Source organism: Lemur catta, chromosome 1 (assembly GCF_020740605.2).
Source record: "Lemur catta isolate mLemCat1 chromosome 1, mLemCat1.pri, whole genome shotgun sequence".
NCBI classification, from domain to species: Eukaryota; Metazoa; Chordata; class Mammalia; order Primates; family Lemuridae; genus Lemur; species Lemur catta.
The window spans coordinates 220,898,313-220,920,016 of NC_059128.1; the positions used below are offsets into that span (position 1 = coordinate 220,898,313).

The following is a 21,704-nucleotide window of genomic DNA, read 5'->3' on the forward strand; positions in this document are numbered from 1 at the left end:
CTTTTGCACAAGGGACCGTGTATTTTTATTTGTGCAGGGCCCCACAAACTGTGGCAGTTCCTCTTCTTGTCCCCCTTGCTTCCCCCACTCTGCTGCTGCTCTGTCTCCCTGATCCTCCCAAATCGCCTAACCTCCTTGGCTTAAGAGAGTGCGCAGACCAGTCTGCTTCCTCTGCCGCATGTCTCCCCCAAGGCAGTAAAATATAGGTCAGCTTCCTCTTGAATGGACAGAAAAGGAAAGGGGAAAAATAAAGGGAATAAAAAAAAGTTAACATCTGAAAATATTTTCCGGCCCCTCTCCCTCCCCCTCTCACACCCAAATTGAACACAGGTTCAAGGGGCTTTCCTCTGAGTGTTCCCTGGGGGCTGGCAGCGAGTCCCCACCAAGCGAGACTCCTGGGCCGAGGTGCCAGGTTAGCAGTTACACCTGAGCCAGGGGCTGTGGGCCCCCTCGGCTGCTGGCACTCCACAGGGAGTTGTCCCAGGTGTCCTCAGGCACACAGGACATTGTCTCAGTAGCATGACCTGAGGTCCCCCCTCCACGCTGCCCCCATGGCTTTCCTCCTGTGCCCCTCTGGGCCCTGAGAGAGGGCATGCCGGGCCTGTGTGGGGGCAGGGGGCAGTGAGCCTCCCGCTCTGGTTCTTCTCCCTCCGGACAGGAATTCCCTGTGGCCCGAGGCCTGAAGATGCCGACCAGTAGGCCAGAGTGTGAGCTGGATTAATATTTGAGATCAGCTAGTCCAGCACCTCTCAACTTTTTGTTTTTTAAATCTGTAGTCCTTTTTGACAATCATACTAAAAACCCCACAGACACTGGGAAATCTGGATTGGATGGGGAGGGTGTCTTTGTCCTTCCTTTGAGAAAGATAGAGCCACCTAAGAATATTAGTCAAAATATATTTTCTGTGGTTTAAATTAGTAACATATTATTAATGTTTTGTAATATTCCAAAGATAAAATTCTGATATTGAGTAGACTGTAACTACACAGGCTTCCGTACCCCACCCCTCTTGGGACATGCTTTCCTGTCCCTCCCACTCCCCCTTGGCCAACCAAGGTTAAAAATCACTGACCTAATCCTTTATTTACCAGGTGAGGAAGGAGGGCCCAGAGTTGAAGGAAGGTCACCAGGAGTTGGGTTGTCATCCCGCTGTGGAGGTCGCCCTCCCCCGGTTCTCTCTGTTTACCAGGGCCAAGTGTAAACATGGTAGGCAGGATGAATGATTAGCATTACTTGCTCTCTCCTGGCAGATGTTCGGTTAAGCTATGAAAAGCATGGATGATTGGCAGTTTCCATGGCGATAGATTTGCCAAGGATTAGCTCTGAGTGAGTCATGGCTGGGGCTCCCTCCAACGCCATCCTCTTCTGGAACAAGAGAACCCCCAGGCTGTGGTGAGGGGAGAGTTCTGAAGAACAAACACTTCTGTCCCCCAGCTCCCCACCCTCTCGTCAGAGATATATTATTTAAGTTACTTCAGATATTTTATCCCAAGACCAGGTGGCTTCCTCGGAAGAGCAGCTGGAGATTTGATTTCAGTGGTGGCTCTGGATTTAGGAAGCGGTCCTCCTGCCCCCTCACTGCACCCCCTCTGCCACACCCTGTGGTGGTGGCTGCAGGGGGGCGGTGCTTGGAGTACATTCTACACTTGCCTCGTTTCTCAAAACGCTTTCCTTCTCCAAGCTACGCCACCAAACTTTCCCTGAAAAACAAACATCTCTCCCTACAGGATTTTCACACACACACACACACACACACACACACGCACATGCACACGCACACGCACCCATGCCAGTGCAGCCACTCCAGGGACCCAGGAGCACAGTTCATGGAGAACTAAGAAATGGAAATTCACTGAGAATAAATTCAGTCATGTGAAGTCATATGACCCTTGTCCTCAGATTCCAAACTCTTACTGGAAGGGATAAGGGCCTCTTTGGCCATAGTCGCCACATGGGCCTCTGTGGTTGACCACACCCAGCATAAAAATGTGGGAAACCAACAGCCTTTACCAGAATGTCCACAGTCACCTTCCTTGTCTGGGACCCTGCTATTTTTGTGATGCCCCTTGACCTTCCTGGGCCCAACTTCTCCTCCCCAGTCACATGCCACCTTGGGAAGCTCTGGGAGTCTGCTGGGCCCCTCGGCCTGGCTGGCTGTCTCCTGGCCCCTCAGCCCCGGTTGCCTGGATCAGGATGTCGTGAGGTCACTCCCCTCTGTCTGCCCACCTCCCCCCTTCTTCCCCTCCCAAGCCATCCCCTGGGTCTGCTCACAAGTTATGTGTCTTGTGTGTGAGTGGACAAGGACCTCCCGGGCCAGAATGGGGTCCCCAGGCTTAAGGGATAGAGGCCCCAAGTAAGGAAAGCCTGAAGATAGGGCTGCCCACTTCATGCTGATGGACTTGTGAGCAGGAACAGGAGAAAAGAAGGAAGCCTTATCATTATTATACACATTTTTATAACTTTATTTATAGACTTAATTTAAAATTTTATCAAAATTGTTATAAACATCTGTTGTGATCATTATTATCATTACAATAGCATATTGCATCCTGCACTGTGCTGGGCACTTTACATGTCGTCTTTCACTGAAACGTCTCCACAGCCCCACTGGTTCCTTCAGACACAGCTCTGCGTGGAGCTAGTGCAGCCCCAGGCTTCAAGGTCCCTCAGTTGTACAAGCTCCTTCCAGAGCCCTGTTCCTAATTTCATATTCATAATTTTGTGCTTGTAAAAAATTCCAGGCCCCAGAGAACCTTAGTCCTTCCACAGGTTTTATTATTCACCTGTTTTGCAGAGGAATAAACAAAGACACGGAGAGATTATTTCCTCAGCATCACCCAGACAGTAAGTGGTGAACCCATTGCTCCCCTCGTACTTAGAGAGGATGCTGGAGTGAGGACATCATGTCCGGAGCTGCCCCCCACCGAGAAGGCAATAAATCTTGCTCAAGGCCTGGCATTTGAACGTTCTATTATTTGACACTGTCTGTCCCAGCAGAATCCCTAAAACACTGAGAGGTTAGGGGACTCACAAGTTCTGCTTCCAAGAGGAGATGAAAGATTTCTGCAGGAACAGTTAGACAAACAAACCAATAAGCCAGGTGTGGGAAGGAGGGGTCTGGAAACCAGAAGGAAGGTCAGGAAAAGCAGACCAGTCTTTAGGAACCCAAGGGGATTCTGAGTGAGGGGTGGAGCCCATCTTTCCTGGGTGGGCATTTATTTGGCACTATGCTAGATGCCTTATAAATGTTTATTCTGACGTCACCACAGCCCTGCAAAGTAAACAGTATCATCCCCATTTGTAGATGAGAAAACCAAGACTCAAAGCCACACTGCCTCCAAACAGTAATAGATTCATTTTTTTCAACCAAAAGAAGGCAGCAGATAAGACTTGGGAAGTTTAGTGCATGTGTAGTCTACCTTAATAAAAGAGGAAAAATAAATGTATGAACTTAAAAAAAGAAAATAGGCAGCAGAGAAACGATTAAGCTATAAATGGAAAAAGAAAATGGAAGAATTTCTAAGAACACAGATTTGAATTGAAAAGTCTCCCAAGAGGAACTTGGAAGTTCCTTGAAAAAGAGTAATTAGTCATTTTAATGAAATGACAGGAACCAGAAAAGCCTAGAAAAACTGTCAGGCTTTTTTTCTTATTAATTCTCATTTTTCAGGAACCAAAGAGAAAATTGGGGTGGGAAGTAGGTTTATGACCATTGGCAGTAATTAAGTAAAGACTTGGATCTATGTGTGACATGTTGATTCAGGGGCACAGAGAGAAAGGAGATGGCCTGCTGTCTTGCAGGTGATGGTAAGTGGTCACTTGAATTTATACTGGTTACTTTATCCAAGGACTTTTTTTTTTTTAACTTTTTGAGACAGGGTCTCACTCTGTTGCCCAGGCTGGAGTGCAGTGGCTTGATCATGGCTCGCTGAAACCTCAAACTCCTGGGCTCAAGCGATCCTCCTGCCTCAGCCTCTGGAGTAGCTGGGACTATAGGCACAAGCCAACACACTCAGCTGATTTAAAAAAATTTTTTGTAGGGATGGGGTCTCTCTGTATTTGTCCAGGCTGGTCTTGAACTCCTGGGCTCAAGCAATCTTCCTGCTTCATCCTCCCAAGCACCTGGGACTATTGGCATGTGCCACCAAGTCCAGCTAATTTTTCTATTTTGTGTAGAGACGGGATCTGGCTGTGTTGCCCAGCCTGCCAAAGATGCATTCCCAAGACCTATAAGGGACTGGTTCCTTTCCTGGAGTTCGCGTCTGTTGTCAGACCAGACTTCGGAACCAGGATGCTAACCCCAAAGCCCCTGTTTACCTGTTGCCATCCACCCAAACTGTAGATATAAGGCCAATGCCCAGGAGGGTAAGGATGGCGTGGGTGGTGCAGCCTCCTAAACCTGAGCTGGTCAAGGGCAGCCCATACCATTATACTCACATATTAAAGCTGAGACAATAAACATATGCCTGCCTGACTGCTTTAGGACTGGGGCGGAAGACCAAGCCAGGAGGCTTTCACCATATTAAGGAAGCTGTTTACCTAAGTCACATGGTAACAATGTGCAGACCAGATCATCATCCTGATACGGGGAGAAAATGTGCTTTTGAGTAAGGCGGTTAACTGTTTCCTGGAACTGGCAGTTTAAAGCCACAAGGAGGGGAAATGCCATCAGCCAGGCACAGACGAGTGATGTGGAACTGGCGATACAAATGCCTGTGGGTAAACCCACGCGTGGTGCCAGTTATAACTGATAAGTTCAGCCTTTTTGTGGGGAGGTGTAACCCTGAATTAATCATGCAATTACTCTGCGTTAGAAAGGGAAATCTGAGAAAGCATGGGTGTTAGAATGAAATGAAGAGGAAGAGGCTGTATGATGTAGTGGAAAGAACCCTGACTTGGAATCAGGAAACTCGAGGATTAGTGCTGGTTCTCTTAGCAATTAGCTTGAAAACTTGAACAAAATCGCTTCCCCTCTTTAGGTCTCAGTTTCCTCATCTGTAAAATAAAAGGTTAGATTAGATGATCTCTAGGACACCTTCCAGCTTTAAGAATCATTGATTCTAAATAGCCTTTGTAAATGATTGTTGGAAGCCTGCCAAGAAATGTGTAAAGACCAAATGGTAATTACAAAATGGATAAGTAGTGTTTCCCAAACTGTGCTTTCTGGAACTCTAATAATGAACAAAGTGTTTCTTTAAAAAAAAAAAGTGTTCAATGTCCAAAAAGTTTTGGGAAACACTGTATGCTGTATTTCTCTTCCTAAAGATGGACAGTGAATATTGGCACATTGTAGGTACTGGGAAGTCCAGCAGTAAAAACCTTTCTAACTAAGATTTTCCCAACCTTTTTTTCAAGTGTGAAACTTTTTTTTTAATGTAATATTTGTAAAACATCTGAACACTAATGCCCTGGGAAATAATATCTGTTCTACTGTACCAACCCTAAATCTAACTCTAACAATGATAATATTTTAAAATTGCACTGAAAGGAGAAAGAAAGCAAACTAGGGAATCTCTATAACACTTGACAAGGCTGGGTGAAACTATAAGAAATCAAAGTGATTTTTCAAGACCTAACTGGCAAGCAAGACGTTTATAATTCACCAGAACTAGAGAACATCTGCCTAAGAATCGTGTGGTAACATAAGGGCAAAACCCTGGAAGTGACAGTCACGATGCGGAAGCCCGTGGAACGAGTGTGCGCTTTGCCATCGGAACGGCAGTCGCCCACACTGCCCACAGGAATCACCCAGGAGGCTTCCTGTCTGGAGGACAGGTGGCCTCCATCTCCTTGTCTCTGGCCCTTCGTGTCCATGACACCGACTGTGCCTTCTGGCTTCTCCGCTTTGTCCCTGGATGGCCATGTCTGGGTCTGGCTCATTCCTGAGTGCGGCCCGTGTCGGGATCAGTCCTTCCTCCCACCACTGAGCAGGATCCCAGTGTACTGCAGCCCCGGCCAGTGTGCACAGCTACACAGGACCTGTGCAAAGAATGTCAGGGAGGAAAGGACATTTGTTGTGTATATAGAACCTGTTTGGAAATAGGACGCAATTAGGACGAATCAGTCACTTTCCTCCCCAGAAGCATATATAGCCATGGGGTTTTTAAGGGTCTGCATGTATTAAGTTTTGTAAGTGATCTGAAGGAAGGCATACAAGCAACGAGACAAACTATAGGAGGTATTAAAACGGCGAGGACTAAAGAGCAGTATGTAATCTCCCAAAGCTGGCACACGATTGCCAGGGGCTGGGGGGCATACTGAGGCCCTTGCAGAGGATGGGAGGCATGTGTCCCAGCAGGTGAGGCTCAGCATCTAGGAATCCTGGTGACAGGATGGGTGTGGTGGCGCATGCCTGTAGTCCAGCTACTTGGGAGGCTGAGGCAGGAGGTTTGCTTGAGCCCAGGAGTTTGAGGTTGCTGTGAGCTAGGCTGACGCCACGGCACTCCAGCCTGGGAAACAGAGTGAGACTCTGTCTCAAAAATATATATATATATAAATAAATAACTAAAACAGCACAGAGGAGCTTGAAATACGAAGCAATAGTCTCCTGGTCCACCCTTCACTACCCCAAGTACCCCTCCACAAGGGCAACCACTTGTAATAATTTTTAGTACTTTGGGAGCTAACTGTATCTCACCAAGCAGTATGCTGCACCTACAATTGAATTAAGCAGTCAGACAGTATCTACCCGCTCCGTGCTAGGAAATAAGAGTTTAGCTTATTTGGTGCTCCCCCAACCTCTTCCCAATTTTTGACAGTTACATTTTTACTTTTAGTTATTTTGATGATTACCTTGATAACTTTAAACAATATACTTAAATCTCTGTTATTTTATCAACTCTAGGCTACATCTCTTCACTCCTTACTGTTGGTGTGGGAAATTGAGATTCTGTGTTATGTTTTAAGATTAATGTATTAGAGATGCATTTATTTTATGTATATCTTTATTTTTATAAGGAATGCTTTAGTTATTGTCCAAATTTTAAGAGAATCTACATAATCCTTTCCTATTCGAGTTTTTAGAGCATTATCAGGAAAGCTATAGCAAGTTGATTATTGGCAGGTGAGTGGGCAAAATCCTATGAATAATGTAGTTTACAATTTTAAGCAAACAGTTTCTCTCTCTGACACACACACTCACCTATTAAAAACATTTTTGTCTTAAGGCTACAAGTCAACAATCTTTGAAATTGTGAAGACAGACTGCTCCATATTATTTGAAAATTCTTTGCTCTTCTTATCAAACACTTAGAAACAACTTTATGATGATAAGAAAGAGAATAAGTATAGAATTACCTTAAAATTTATTAACTGGTATATAAATATTTGCTAGTCTTTTCCTTATCTACTTAACAAATTTAATGAGCAGTTCAAAAGGAGTTGCCTGAATCACCTTTCAAATTTTCTTATTAAACTAATTGAAGCTTATAACACTCAAGCCAGGCCTGAGTGAAAAGTCATGGGACTTACATTTTTGTTTACCACATTACCATGATGAAAATATTAGTGCTTTTTCTCTTTCCTCACCTTCTCTTTCCTCTTTCCTCTAACATCAGTTAGCTATAGCCTTACTTTTACATTGTCAAGATAGAAAATATTCATATTCTGTTTGTAACTATAGTCATGTCCTGGTGCTTTGCCTATAAGTCAATTTTAGAAGTTAAAAAACAATAAACATCTACACTATTATGACTACGTCACTGTTGTTCACTGATGAGCAAAGTAGTGGGCTGTAACTCCATTTCCTTCCCCATGATTCTGATACGGTCTCTGTGCCATTTAGGAGAGAATGTTCCTAATATCATGGTCAAATGCATTAATTTTTCTTACATTTTTTCAGTTGTTTAAAATCATGTCACCTTTTAAATAGTTTGCTTCATATTAAGACCTTAACTTTCTTGTTCACTTTTCCTGGGATTTCAATAATGTTTCTTTTTTGTTGTTGTTGCCAAAATGTGCAGTTGGCATATTCTTAAAATCATGCATTAAATAGTTTGTTAATTATACTGTCCATTGTGTTGAATCCATTTCCTATCCAGAGGCATCCCACTTGGGGCCTCTATTTTTCTGCTTTAATCCCTGGTGGTTTCTCTGCTGCACAACTGTTATTCTGGGACTTGACTTCATTCCTGAGTTTATCACCACTGATTTCATGGTTTACCTCCTCATTTTGTTGTAGTACATACTTTAATATCTTCCTCAGAAAGATACTAAATTTTCAGAGCTCTTGTCTGTTTAACTATACTCTCAGTTGGTAATCTGGTTAAAATTCTAGCTTCAAAATAATGTTCCCTTAGAATTTTTAAGTCAGTGCTCTGTCATTTTCTAGCATTCAGTGTTGTTGACGAGAAGTCTGCGTTGGTCTAATTTTTGTTCCTTAGTAAGTGTTTGGTTTTAATTCTTGGAAACATTTAGTATTTCTCTTGAAATTACACAATGATGCATTTAGATATGGATTTATTTTTTCATTTTTTGCGCTGGTTACTTGGTGGGATATTTCAGTCTGAAAACTTGTGTCTTCAGTTTGGGAAAATTTCTTTCTATTATCTATCTGGTTATTTTATTTTCTCTGTTCTCTGTTTCTGGATCTCCTGTTAGTTGGCTGTTTTACTCCAACATTTCTCCTCTATTTTACTCAAATTTTCTACCTCTTAAGTTTTCTTTTCTAAATACTGGGATATTTACTTACCTTTATCTTTCAGATCTATTGCATTTTTAATTTTAGTGATTATATTTTTAATTTCCAAAAGTTCTTTCATGCTCCTGGAATTTTTTTTTTCATAACATCTTGTTTTCTAGATAGAATATTCTTCTTGGGTGTATCTGGAGCTATTAATTAGTGCTTTCTTCCAAATTTTCTTCTGTATCTCAGATGATGTTTCTTCCAGCCGGAGTTGATCCGTTTCTATGTACACATGTGTTTGTTCATTTGTTGCTGGTTTTCATCATGCCTGGTGGTCCTTGGTCGCTGGCGTGGGTTTCCCTGATGTAGTGTGTTGAAGTCTGTTTCCCTGCTGGGGCCCTTCCTTGACGGGAAGCGTTGTGAGTGCAGCTGATTCTCGAGCAGGCCTCATTCGGGGTGCAGACACCCACAGTAACAGCCCTGGGCTCCTCAGGCAGGGTGTTCAGATCCTCCAGAGAAGCATCCCAAAGCTTTCTTTTCTTCCCTTTCACTCTGCATCATTTTCTCTATTTTCTATATTTCAGACATTTATGGAAACCTTTCCTTTACCCAGGGCCCCCCTCTCCAATTTTCTTTGCCTATAGTCATTTATTCATTTTCCCCCTTTACTACCCTTTTAATAGGATCTTGGGGAGAAGGGGAATGAGAGGAAAGAAAATTGCCTAACACGCCATTTTAAACAAAACACTGTTTAAAAATTAGTTTTCCCACGTTTCAAAATGATCATTGTAGAAAATTGAGAAAATATACATAATCAAATAAAATACAATCTGTTCTTCTGTCACCCAGAAATAACATTGTTAATGTTTTAAAACATAGTCTAGTTCCTCCTTCTATGCATCTCTTTTTTTACAGTGGGATCATACCATCTGTCCTGTTTTCTAATACGCCTCTTAAAACTAAACAATAGCTTTTAAATATCTATCTATGTTGCAACATATCCCTGACAATATTCTGAGACTTTGTATTTATTGAAAGATATATCATCACTTATTTAGCCAATCCCCTATTTTTAGACATTAGGTTGTTTCTAATTTTCACTACTATAAACAAGCATTTATAAAGATTTTGGGCTAAATCTTCACTCGTATCCTTGGCTATTTACTTTGGGTAAAATTCTAGTAGTGGAGTTGCCGGGTTAAAGTATATGCAGGCCCCATTCTTGGTCCAACACTCAGGGTTCTCTTTGAGATAGCTCCACGGTAGCTTCCTGGCCCCACACTTTCACTTCACTCCACTTCACTTGGATTCCCCGAAGCATTATAAACATTAAAAGCATAATTTCAGAGTCATAACGACCAGGGTTGAATCCTAGCTTTGCCACTTATTGTGTGACCCTAGGCTGTTTTAATTAACCTCTTTGAACACTTTTCTATAAAATGGGGAAATAATTCTACTTTTCTGATATGGTTGTTGTGAGAATTGAACAAGATAAAAAAAGCATGTAAAGCACTTAACACAGGCCCTGACAGGTTGAAAGTGTTCCTCAGTTATGGTGTTAGAACCATTCCTGTCCCTCACCCATGCAAATCCCTCTTTTCAAGGCTGCATTCGAGATGCACCCCCTTTGCGAAGCCAGGTCAATCCATCACCTTGAGTTGTTAGACCCTCAGTGTGGGCTGGCCCCTCATTTGATGTCCACAGCACATTGTCTTGTTGCCTTCATTCATCTGTATGCATGGGAAGAGGCAACACTTTCTTCCTCACCATCCAGCACTGGTTGGTTCCTCATCATCATGGAATAATTTATTTTCATTAATGTTCTTGGGGAATAGAGGTAATGATGAAAAGGAGCTTGTGACTTAATGTTGGTAGCATCAGGCTTGTTTTTTTGAGTTTGTTTAGAGTCCTTTGGTAGCTCAGGAGCCTTGAGCATGGTACCTGACCCCAAGGACACTTGAATGAAGCCTGGTGGACTCAGTAGGCAGCAGAGGCAAGGCAATCTGCTGGGCCTCTCCAGGGCATGGCCCTGCTGGGAAGGCAGGGCTCAGCATGCATGGTCAGGGCCTTGGTGTGGCTTGCAAGATGCCATCCTCATCCTGGTTACTTTGCACTGGGCGGTAAGATGCTTTTGGAGCTAGAAGGGCTTTCTTCCTGAGCATCACCCGGCCCACAAAGCTCCCTTTCAGGGCCACAGGGACGCCTCCCTAGTTGCCAGGGGAGATTGAAAAGCAGCCTGTTTGCAGAGCTGCAGATGGGAGGGCTTGATGCGGAATAGCTTCCAGGAGACGGGCCTGAGGAGGGGAAGGGGCAGCCCCAGGGGCAGTGATCTGTGCAGTATGCTGTGTCACCCCGTACCCTGTGTCACCCCTACCCTGTCTGGGTGTCTTTCAGGAGTCATGGCCGGCTTCAACATGGGGGGCGACCTCAGGGAGCCCGCCACCAGCATCCCCCTGGGCTCCCTGGCAGCTGTTGGCATCTCGTAAGTTCCCTCGTGGCAATCAGTCTGAGCTGGAGAGTGGGAGAGAAAAACCCCAGGCAAGAGGGGATTGCCTCTTTTGTTCTGAGAGTGCCCCGACTGTGACCAGCCTATTTCATATTCTGATTCTCCTTTTAACACTCGGTGGGCTGGAAAATTCATGTCTGGTGGGTTCAGACATTGCCCTTTCATAGCCCTGCCTGGGAATGCTGCCCAGGAGGAGTGTCATTATCGAAGATCGCAGATCACAGTTCGAACCCTTTTTTCCTTCTTCCTCAGCCTCACACCCCCTTCCTCCCCAACCCCCATTTTGAACTGGGGGATTTTTTTAAACTTTGAGTTTCCAGGATCACTGGAGGGAGCATAAAGGTGAAGAGTTTTGTAGTCGGAGAGAGGAAGGTTTGCATTCCAGCTTTGCTGCCTAGTGGCGTCACTTTGGGCAATTTACTTAGCTCTATGAGCCTCTATTTCCTGTTCTGTAACGTGGGGATAATGACAACATGTGGGCTTGCTAGACAGTGGAAGAGGCGCTGTGTTAAAGGCACACAGTGATGCTCAGAGACCAGCTCTCCTTCCCCACGAGCCTCCTCCAAGGCTCGGCCAGTCGGGTTTTTGGCTCACACCATCCTACCCACACAGGCAGGCTAGGCTATCTCTGACCTTTTAGGATCTTCTGTTTTTCTCTCCATACCGTGGGAAGAAGTCTCTCTGCCCTTTATTGGGTTGGTGTGAAGAGGCAATGAGATCATAGGCATGACAATGACTTGAGCAGTTAAGACTGCTTGTGTCATTCTGTGATATTAAAAAAATATTAATATATCTGTTTCACAAACACTGAATTTGCTCTTAGCTTATTGCAATGGCACTGTTGGTACCAGCCAGACATGAGACATCAGGGTATTTTGTGCAAAATAAGGCGATAGCTTTGGGAAGAAAATGAAGACAACAGAGGTAGAGTTGAGTGTTGGGAAGGAAAGAAAAGAGGGTTCTGTATGAGAACTCCGTCTTGTTTCTGGCCACTGCTGGGAGCTCCTGGGAGGAACCTTTGGCCCATCTGCTCAGGCCCAGGCGGGAATGAGGAGAGGGCAGGCCTCCTGTGACTTGTTCAAGGGTACAGGGCTCTTGGGCCTTGGCTCTCTCTCTGTTACCTGTGATCCAAAGACCAGCAGGACCTGGAGGCCTGGGGACCGTCAGCTTGTCCTTCTGCTGGGATAGGAGAGGATGTGGGCCTGCAGAGCCACCCTGGCCGCATCCTGGCTGCCTGGGGCAGCTGGCCTCCCACTTCCTCAGGCCCAACACCCTTTGTGTGGTTTTTTCTTTAATATAAGAAAGACACAAAACAATACCTTTTTTTTTTTTTTTAAAGAAATATGCTAGAGGAGAAATAGGACAAAAACTGGCTCCCACACCAGCTGGGGAGGCTTCAAGACTGGCCTTTCTCTTTAGTTTTGAGGCAGTTCCCAGAGGAAACCCAAGGGTGAGTGGGCGGGGCTGGGATGGGCTTGGGTGAGGCAGGGGTGAGGGCAGCTCTGCTCTGCTCCTGGGTTTTGCAGGTGGTTTTTGTACATTGTCTTTGTCTTCCTGCTTGGCGCCATCTGCACCCGCGAGGCCCTTCGTTATGACTTCCTGATAGCCGAAAAGGTGAGTGAGTCCCGCACTGTCCAAAGGGCTCAGTCTGCCGGGGTCATTGATTTGTTCCCACCAACAAATGGCCGCCTTCCCCTCGCAATCCTGTCCGGAATCCGTATAGTCTTGAGTCCAAGACTGGGTGGTGGGGGTGCGGGTGGGGGGCTGAGAGATGGAAATGTTCTGCTTAGGGGTCCCTAGAAACCCGTGACAATACCCAGAGAGGCACGTCCATGCTGGTGACATCTCTTCATGTCAGAAATCAGGACAGAAACAGAAGAATCTGGTCACCCCAGATTCCCAGCTAAACAAGCCCTTCGTTTTTTGCCAATGGCTTCACCTTCCCCCACAAGCAGGATGTGCTACCCAGAAGAAGCGAGAAGAAGGAGGAGGCCGCTGACCGACAGAGAAGTGGGCAGGGAGGCCCAAGGAGAGGGGGGTGGGGCAGGCGGCCCGCCTTGTCCCTAAGGACCTGACCCCTCTGGCTTTCCTGAGAATCTCACAAACTCCAAGTTGATTTGGCTGCAACATCTTTGTTTCCAGAGCCCGCACCCTGCCAGGAGAAGATTAGTGAATTCCTTGCGTTCCACAGCCTCTGTCAGCAGACTGGAGGTCCTGTGACATCAAGGACAATTATTTGGCATCAGTAGAACCCACATGAATAAGATTTCCAGACTTTTTTTTCCTGGAAATCCCCCAAAACTCCTACCTTCTCTTAAGTTGCTGGAGAAAAAGCGGACCCTGAGATTCTCATCGTTTTCCAGAGACATGTAGTTGCTTAGGGAATTTTTCTTACTGCACCCTCCTGAGTATTGCCGCTTGCGTTTTAGGAGTGAGTACCGTTTTCTCTTGGTGGGAAGCTTTGAGATCTTCATAGAGGGTCAGTGCCTGGGGCAACCCGGTGCAGGAAACTCTGAATTGAATTTTGAGAGATACATTTGGGCTGGGTTTTCACAGTAGCACAGGTTTCTTTTTAAGGCATGCAGACATTCATGCAAAGGCGATATTTGTTTTCAGGGGTCTTGACCTTGGTATGAAAGCTGGTTTGGAAAGTGGGTGCAGTTCAGGTAGTGACAGAACTGATACCCACCTTCCAGTGCCCGAGATCTCAGAGCCACAAGAGCAAGGTTTGATCTCAGGGAAGGAATCTGTGTCCCTCATTTATATCTATATACATGCTTCTGTCTGGACTTCCATCTCCCAAGGGCCTTTTCTCTAGGTGTAGGATGAAAGGCTTGGCTGCATTAAAGGAATTGAGGGCCTCAGGGAGCAGCAGGGACTGCTTGCTGCTTGTCTGCAACTTGCCCCTGGCTGCCAGCTCTGCCTGCTTCTGAAGCTGGTGCCTGTCTGCTAGTTTCCTTCACAGAGGTCTTTTCAACCTTTAGAGACTCTGATCTCGATGGATTGAGGCAAATAGTCCCGTGGCTCTCTCCTCTCCTTCTACTGCTTTGCAGGGAAAGGGTGTGGGGTGGGAGCCAGGGGGAGGCAAGGAAGGCCACAAACAGTGATAGGGGAAAAACATCTCCAGAGACAGCACAGTAGAGCCTTTGTGGGTGGAAATTCCACACCTAATAATAGACACATGAACAGAGGGGAGCCTTCTTTGGAATGCCACCTGTCCCAGACAGCGAGACAGGTAGGCAGGCGCTTAGCCAACTGGGGGCACCTGCTACACGAGGCCCTGCAGTAAGATGTGGGAGTGTAATTATGCACACACTGGGATGAAAGCTGGAAATTTAGTTTTTGGAGAGGACAAGAGACTGTTTCCTAGAATAGGCAATTGTAAAGCCTGCAAAGAAGGAAAAGCTACTGTTCTTGGTTCTCAGTGACAAACAGGGGCTGGGGAATGAGTAGGTGAACCAACCATAACAGCTTTAAAATAGCAGCACCTTGGTGTTCTGCTGATTCCCAAAGAGGACCAGGCAGGATTTCCCCGCAAAGCTTTTCTGCCTTCCTGCTCTCTGGTGTCCCTCCTGGGGACTGACTCGGCTGCAGTCCCAGGCACCATGCTGGGGCTGTGAGCTGGGCCACAGATGTTCCTGCTGGCAGCACCTGGGGCATGGGAGGTGGGGAAGCGCAAGTGCAGAGTCTTTGTACCTGGTCACTGGCGCAACCTACCACCCTGATGTGGCTTTAATAATCCGTTCTTCTTGGCTTCGTGTCTTAGCGACGGCCTCAGTTCTGAGCCAGCCCGTCTCTGAGCTTTCCTGGGCCTCTGCCGTCCATCCGTGTGCCCTGCGTATCGCCTCTGGACACTGGGACAGGGCTGTTCTCCGACAGACCCCCTTGCTGCTCGTCACGGGGAGCTCTTCGGTGGCTTCTCTCTTTCTCTCGGGGGCTCTCTGCGAGGACAGCGATCTCCCCTCTACTGATCTGCAGCTGCTCAGTGAGTCTGTTTCTTTCTGGATTTCCTGCAGCTTCTCTGATCTATTTCTAATTATCTGGCTCCTCAACAGTTTCTCTACGAAGTGTCTTTTTACTTCTTATCCCTACCCTGGGGGAATTTTGTGCCAGCTTTCTATGTTAGACTGTCTTAAAAATCTTGTGTGTTGCAATGGCTCTGAGGTCATCTATGAAAGCACAATAGCTGGCACATAGTAGGTGCTAATTAAATTTTAACTCCACTCCATACTCATTATGAGCACACCCTTACAGAGAGAGACATTTATTTTAGGAACACATTTTCCCCTCACAAATCCAACATGTTTAATTGACTAGGAAAAGCCAAAATAGTGTATCCCAATATTATTCAGTTACAGAGAGAGGAATTGTGTCAAGAGCAGTATTAGTAGGGATGAAATTCAATTGATTAAATAAGTGTTTCAAAATAAACTTGTATACCGTCCAGAAAACAGATGTTTACTGCAGATGAAAAAGACCCATTCCTTAGGAGCCGTAGGGCTTCCCAACTAGCAAAATAAGGGCAAACTAAGTAGGAAAAATGCCCCCCAAAGCATCCTTGTAAAAAGTGGGGAGTCCCACAGAGCAAACTCTAATCATCCCTGGATTTAATAGTCATAGTTTTATGTGTTCAAGAGAGACCTTGAAAGTCCGTGACACAGCCGTGTGTGGGAAGGTGGGGTGGGGACCGGGCTGGGAGCTGGCGAGTGGGCCCTGCCAGCCACGCAGCACCTGCAGCCAGGCCAGCCTGGCTGTCCTCTGCTCTCCAGTGTGGACATGCTAGTGCCTCTCAGGAAGGGAAACAGACTTGGTCTCTTTATGGGAAATGGCTCTAAAGTGAGAGGTAAAATGACTGAAAGTTGAGATGTTGGTTAGTGTGTGCAATGGGGAGAGTATTAGAAATCTCGGGTGTCTGTGGAACTATGATAGGGGAGAAAACCAAGGGCTGTAGAGACATTGCCTTGTCAATAAATTTGGGATTATGAGGGTTTCAGGATGTACTCCTCAGTGATGTCAAGGGGCCACAGGAATTAGAGGAGACAGAACCAGTCCCTTGCAAATGACTTCAAACCAAGTCCTTCAAGAGCCAGCAGCCAGCGAACTGGTGTAGTCCCTCAGTGACTGAAGCCCAAAATGGGAGCTGGGATAAGATACTAAGAGCAGAGAGGTGGAATTAATTTTCATCAGTAGTTACAGAAAAAGAAATTAAGGTAGTTCATACCCTGTATAGTATTTTGGAAAGACAGAGGGATTTTGGTGATGGCTCAAACCGGTGTATGCCAGAAGGGCACTTTAAAAAAAAATGTTGACACATACCTGCTTAAGTAAATCCTTACTTCCACTTCCCCTGGCACATTGAGCAAGTTTTTATTCCAATATGAATAGAGAAAATGCTTAAGTTCTGCGAGGGCTGGGGTAAAGCTGTATGGTTTACTGCTGTATCCACGAAGCCTTGCCCTGTGCCTATCGCCATGCAGAAATATAACCCGTCCTCAGCTCATGCTTCCTGAATGGGTGCATGGATGACCAACAGAAAGAGAGAGAGGATTTAGGCAGGCGAGGGAAGGAATGGAGTTTTATAATTTATCTAGGCATGGGGACGAACATTTCGCATATTAACATTTTTCAGAAAATAGACTGAATAATAGTTTTTTTTAAAAAAGCAGTAAGTGAGCAGGCCATTCTAAACACAATTGACGAACTGGACATAAGCAAGTCTTTGTACCGGGACAATCGCCCATCTGCCCTGCAGCCCCCAGGAGGAATCCCAGGGCGTGTCTGTGGGAAGGCTGGCCAAAGACAGGGGTCACCGTATCATGTACTCATGGTGCCAGAGACTCACCAAGTTCCCAAGGTCAATCCAACACCACTAGAAGGACGCCAGCCTGGGCAGTCTCATTCCCACTCTGAGAAAATGGGCAGGCTTTAAATGAAAAAAAAAAAAAAAAAAAAAAAAAAAAAAAATTTTTAAACACAAGCATAAATAATCTTTTGAGTAAGAAGCAGTAAAATTTCTACAAGGAGATACTATGCTTGATTCTCCCAAAGGATTTTTTGAGGGGAAAATGCAGTGAATACAAAGCATTATGCCCCGTGGTCCTCCCCACTGGCCGCACATTAGAATCACCTGGAAGAATCTACCACTTCCGTGTCCCACTCCATACTAATTAAACCAGAATCTCTAGGGTGGTTCTTATGTTTAGCCAGAGTGGAGAACTACTGAGATAAATTTTCAAAAAGCTTTTGATAAAATGTCATCATAGAGTCTATTTTTTTAAACCAGTCAACATAGGATGCATTTGGTAGAGAAGATAGGAACAAAGGTTATAGATGAATGATCACATCTCAGAATGGGTTGAGGATTGATAAGGAGACCAGTTTATCCAACAATTTTGTCAGGCATGTAGGCCACAGATCACAGCGAAGTCTCGAAGCTTCATTAATGCAGCTGCTGAGCGCTGTTTGCCAGACTGTGTCAGGTGCTGCGGGAGGGGGCCAGAGATGCATGATACAGACTTACCCTTAAGGAGTTCTTGGTGTGCTGGCTAGATCAGCCATGGGCATAATTAACTATCCTGCAGCATAGAAAATAACAAAATGCCATCAGAACACACAAGGTGATGGGAAACGCTAGGATGACATTAATTTCTTGTAGAAATAAAATGGTAAGTGAAGGGTGGGGGGCAGGACAAACCCAAGAAACCTGCGACATGGAAGAAAAGAGATGGTGAGAGTCCCTGAGGACAAGAGGGAGAGAATGCACTTAGGGAAAAGTAATCTACACTGAATGGAAGACAGGACAGGCTCTGTGGTGGACCTTCGTCTTGTCCATCAAGCCTCTGACCTCCCTGCCCATTTGGGGGCTATTCTGCCATATGTGTGGTCCTGCAGGGAGTGAGTGTCCCCATTTTGTACTACAGAAGCCCAGTGGATCAGACCTCTCTTGCCTGTCCCTTTGCAGCCCGGTAGGGCACATGACCTAGGTTAGGCCACTGCTGCTCAAATTATAATGAATAAGGCAAAGATACGGAGATGGCGAGAATTCATGCCCAGGGCAGCAGGGGTGCTGGTGGCATCTGGCCAGGCTGTTCCTGTGGAAGAGTCTGCGTGTGGCTCCAGGCTTGGGTCCTGCCCTTTGCCAAGCATGATCTTTTATTCTCCTGATGATTCTGTGAACCTCCAGTGTCCCACAAATACATTCTTTAACAAAAAAAGATTTTTCCAGTCCAGAACCCTGACTGATGCAGGATTCATCAGCCAAATTATTCCAGTGATAACTTATGAGCCAGGCAAGAGGTATAGCCAACAGCTTGTGTTCAGTGCAGTTTGATGACATGAACCCAGTGCATTGCTGAAGCATGGAAATAAAAACTGAGGAGGCCAGGCATGGTGGCTCGAGCCTATAATCCTAGCACTCTGGGAGGCCGAGGCGGGAGGATCGCTTGAGGTCAGGAGTTTGAGACCAGCCTGAGCAAGAGCGAGACCTCTACTAAAAATAGAAAGAAATGATTTGGACAGCTAAAATATATACATATAGAAAAAGTTAGCCAGGCATGGTGGCTTATGCCTGTAGTCCCAGCTACTCGGGAGACTGAGGCAGTAGGATCGCTTGAGCCCAGGAGTTTGAGGTTGCTGTGAGCTAGGCTGACGCCACAGCACTCTAGCCCGGGCAACAGAGTGAGACTCTGTCTCAAAAAAAAAAAAAAAAAAAAAAAAAAAAATGGGGACAGGCATCAAGAAGGGTGTAAATGACAAAGTTGAAAATCAACTCTAACCTATCTGTATTCATTAGACAAATGAGCACCTGGAATGCACAGCTCTGGCCACGGTGCCTAAAGTAAACCAGGATGGAGAGGGCACCTCAAATAGTCAGGAAAGCAGAGGGGCTCCCCTGCAGGTGCCGATGAGGTCCGGCTCAGGACTGTGAGGTAGACTCATGACTGACAGCTGGGGACACAGCTGCCAGCAAGCAGCACCGGTCTTCTGCCAGCTGACACCAAGGAGCATAGCTATCCGCTCTCTTATTCTGTCTGCTGGTGCCTGTGGGCCATGTGCGTCATGGGGCTCATTCATTCCTTTAGCATTTATCTTTCTATGTTGGACGCCAAGAATTCCAGGGTGAACAAGACAGAGACCTACCTAAGTGAAGCCTCCAGATTAGTAGAGGAGATAGCATGATAGGTGCCATCCTAACATCACGTGGAGGTGTGCCCACTGTGGTCACCGTGATTGGAGGAGGGGAGGTTTGTGCTGAGTCTTGAAGCACAATTAGGAGTTTAACAGACAAACAATGAGTAGATTAGGGAGTGTGGTCAGAGGGTTCCAGCAGGCAGAGAAATCATGCTGATCAAAGACTCGCAGTGTGCAAAGTGTGGGGCTAAAGAAATCATGGACCAGGAAGGGCTTTGCATGTCAGGTCAGTGGGGGGACTTTGATATGTTTGCAATGGGGTGTGATGATCAGATTTGAGTTTAGAGAGGTCACTGGGGCAGAGGCTTCAGGGGTGATTCAGAGCGGGGAGAGCTTAGAGGCAACAGGCCAATTAGCATGGTAGTTGGCCAGTGGTTCTCAAAGTGTGGTTCCCATACCATCAGCGTCAACATCACCTGGGAGCCTGTAGGAAATCCAAATTCTCGGCCCACACTCCACGCTACTGAACCAGAAACTCAGAGGATGGGCCCAGAAATCTGTGTTTTAACAAGCCCTGCAGGTGAGTCTGGTGCATGCTCAATTCGAGGACCTCAGGTGTAGCCCATACAAGATGTGATGGTGAAGTCAACTGAAATAGTGGAATGAAGTGGGGATAGGGGAACTACGTCCAAGAGACCCACTCTAGAGGATTCAGTGTGTGGTTAGCCGTGGTGCTGGGGGTCTAGAGAGGAGTGGGAGCAGGTACTGGCCTTGGATAATGAAGCTGCTCTCTCACACAGGTGTCCCTGGTGGGCTTCCTGTTCCTTTTGGGCTTATACATCTCATCCCTGGCCTCCTGCATGGGAGGACTCTACGGAGCCCCCCGGATCCTGCAGTGCATCGCACAGGAGAAAGTGATCCCTGCACTTGCCTGTCTGGGGCAAGGGGTAAGTCACTCCCCTCCCTTTTTTTTTTTTTTTTTTTGAGTAATACCTTTTGCCACTAACCCATTGGTTGGCCCATTAAATTGCTTAAATTTTTCTGATTAGAGCCTCTAGTCAAGTTCTCTGGGTTGGAACCAACAAGAATGCAGAGGTCATTTCTTTCAGCCCTGTCCTCTGGTTGGCTTAGGTTGGGGCCAATTAGATAAAGCATCTTCAATGTCATGGCCACCCAGCCCTTGGCACTGGTTAGCCAACCAGCCATGGTAACATCTCGGACCCCGCGCAGCAGGGAAATGGAGAGCCCCAACCTTTAATAGAAATGAATTTAGGATGCTCCAGGTTTAGCACAGAAGAAAGATTATCTTGGTTAGTAGAGGAGCTGGTCCCTGCAGCTCTAACTCTGCCCTCGAGGCTCCCCTTCCCTTTGGAGGTTGCTGTTTGATCATTTCCCACCCTTCTGGCCTCTGGGCTCCCTGCTAAGCATCATGAACCAAACATTAACTGGTACAGCATAGCTTGCTTGAGTCATGGCTGGAATGATCAAAAGAGACATTCCTAAAACCTAGGGGACGACAAAAGAGAAATGAACAGAGAGAATTCCACTTCCCAGTAATGTGGTCTGCAAGCCATAGTTCCTTTTGTCTTACTGGGGTACCACGGGGGCCCTCCCTGACCCCCTTCTGGTTTCCAGCCTCACTATTGTCTAGGGCACATGTAGTTGCAAATCACCCTTAATTTCTCCCCTTGCCTTCTTCTCCTTCTTAACCTCAGCACGGGCTGGGGAGAGCAGGGACCGTCATCTCTGAACCTACCCTGTGCTGCATGCCTTTTATTTTATTTTTCTTCCATTTCTATTATTTTTTATCAGGTAATATGTGCACAGCATTCAAAGCTAAAAATAATATAAATGTTTGCTCCTGAGTCTTTCTACCTTTTTTCCACCCCAACCCTGCCCCTTCAGTAGCTGTTTTTATTAGTTTTTTAAATGAGTCTTTTCTTTCCCATTTTTATGCAAAAGATAGTGCTCAATATATATGTTCAATAGCTTGCCTCTTTTCATTTTCTATAGCCTAGAAACCTGTCTTGTCATTTGAACACAGAGAACTTTCTCATTCTTTTTCTGTTGTGTGGATATACCATAATTTGTTTAGTCAGTTCCCTAGAGATCAACACTTGTGTGGCTTCTAGTAACAATGTTGCAATGAATAATCTTGTGTGTGTGTGTATAAAATTTTGTATATGTGCAGTTAGATACATCTGCTGGATAAATTTTCATAAGTGGGATTACTGAGCCAAAGGAAGCCTGTATTTTTAATTTTAGTGGATATCGCCAAAACACCTCCGTGAGATTTGCATCATTTGTACCCCTACCTGCAATGAATGAGCGTGCCTGTTTTCCCACAGCCAGTGCCACTCTTAGACTCGAGCCAAAAGATTTTGCTTTGCAAGACTGCTCTGGCTCTCGGGTACACGCAGTTTGTGAGGCCAAGGGGACAAGCCC

The 21,704-nt window shown here is 45.9% G+C and overlaps 1 protein-coding gene across 2 annotated transcripts in view; it reads left to right on the top strand.

The window, feature by feature from the left end:
- Positions 1–21,704, top strand: part of SLC12A8 (solute carrier family 12 member 8) — a 103,527-nt gene that overhangs the window by 51,505 nt on the left and 30,318 nt on the right. For both annotated transcript variants that reach the window (XM_045540103.1, XM_045540102.1), the window contains exons 4-6: positions 11,018–11,105; positions 12,656–12,743; positions 20,060–20,206. In XM_045540103.1, the coding sequence (XP_045396059.1) occupies positions 11,018–11,105; positions 12,656–12,743; positions 20,060–20,206 (323 nt within the window). The remainder of the gene's footprint in view (positions 1–11,017; positions 11,106–12,655; positions 12,744–20,059; positions 20,207–21,704) is intronic.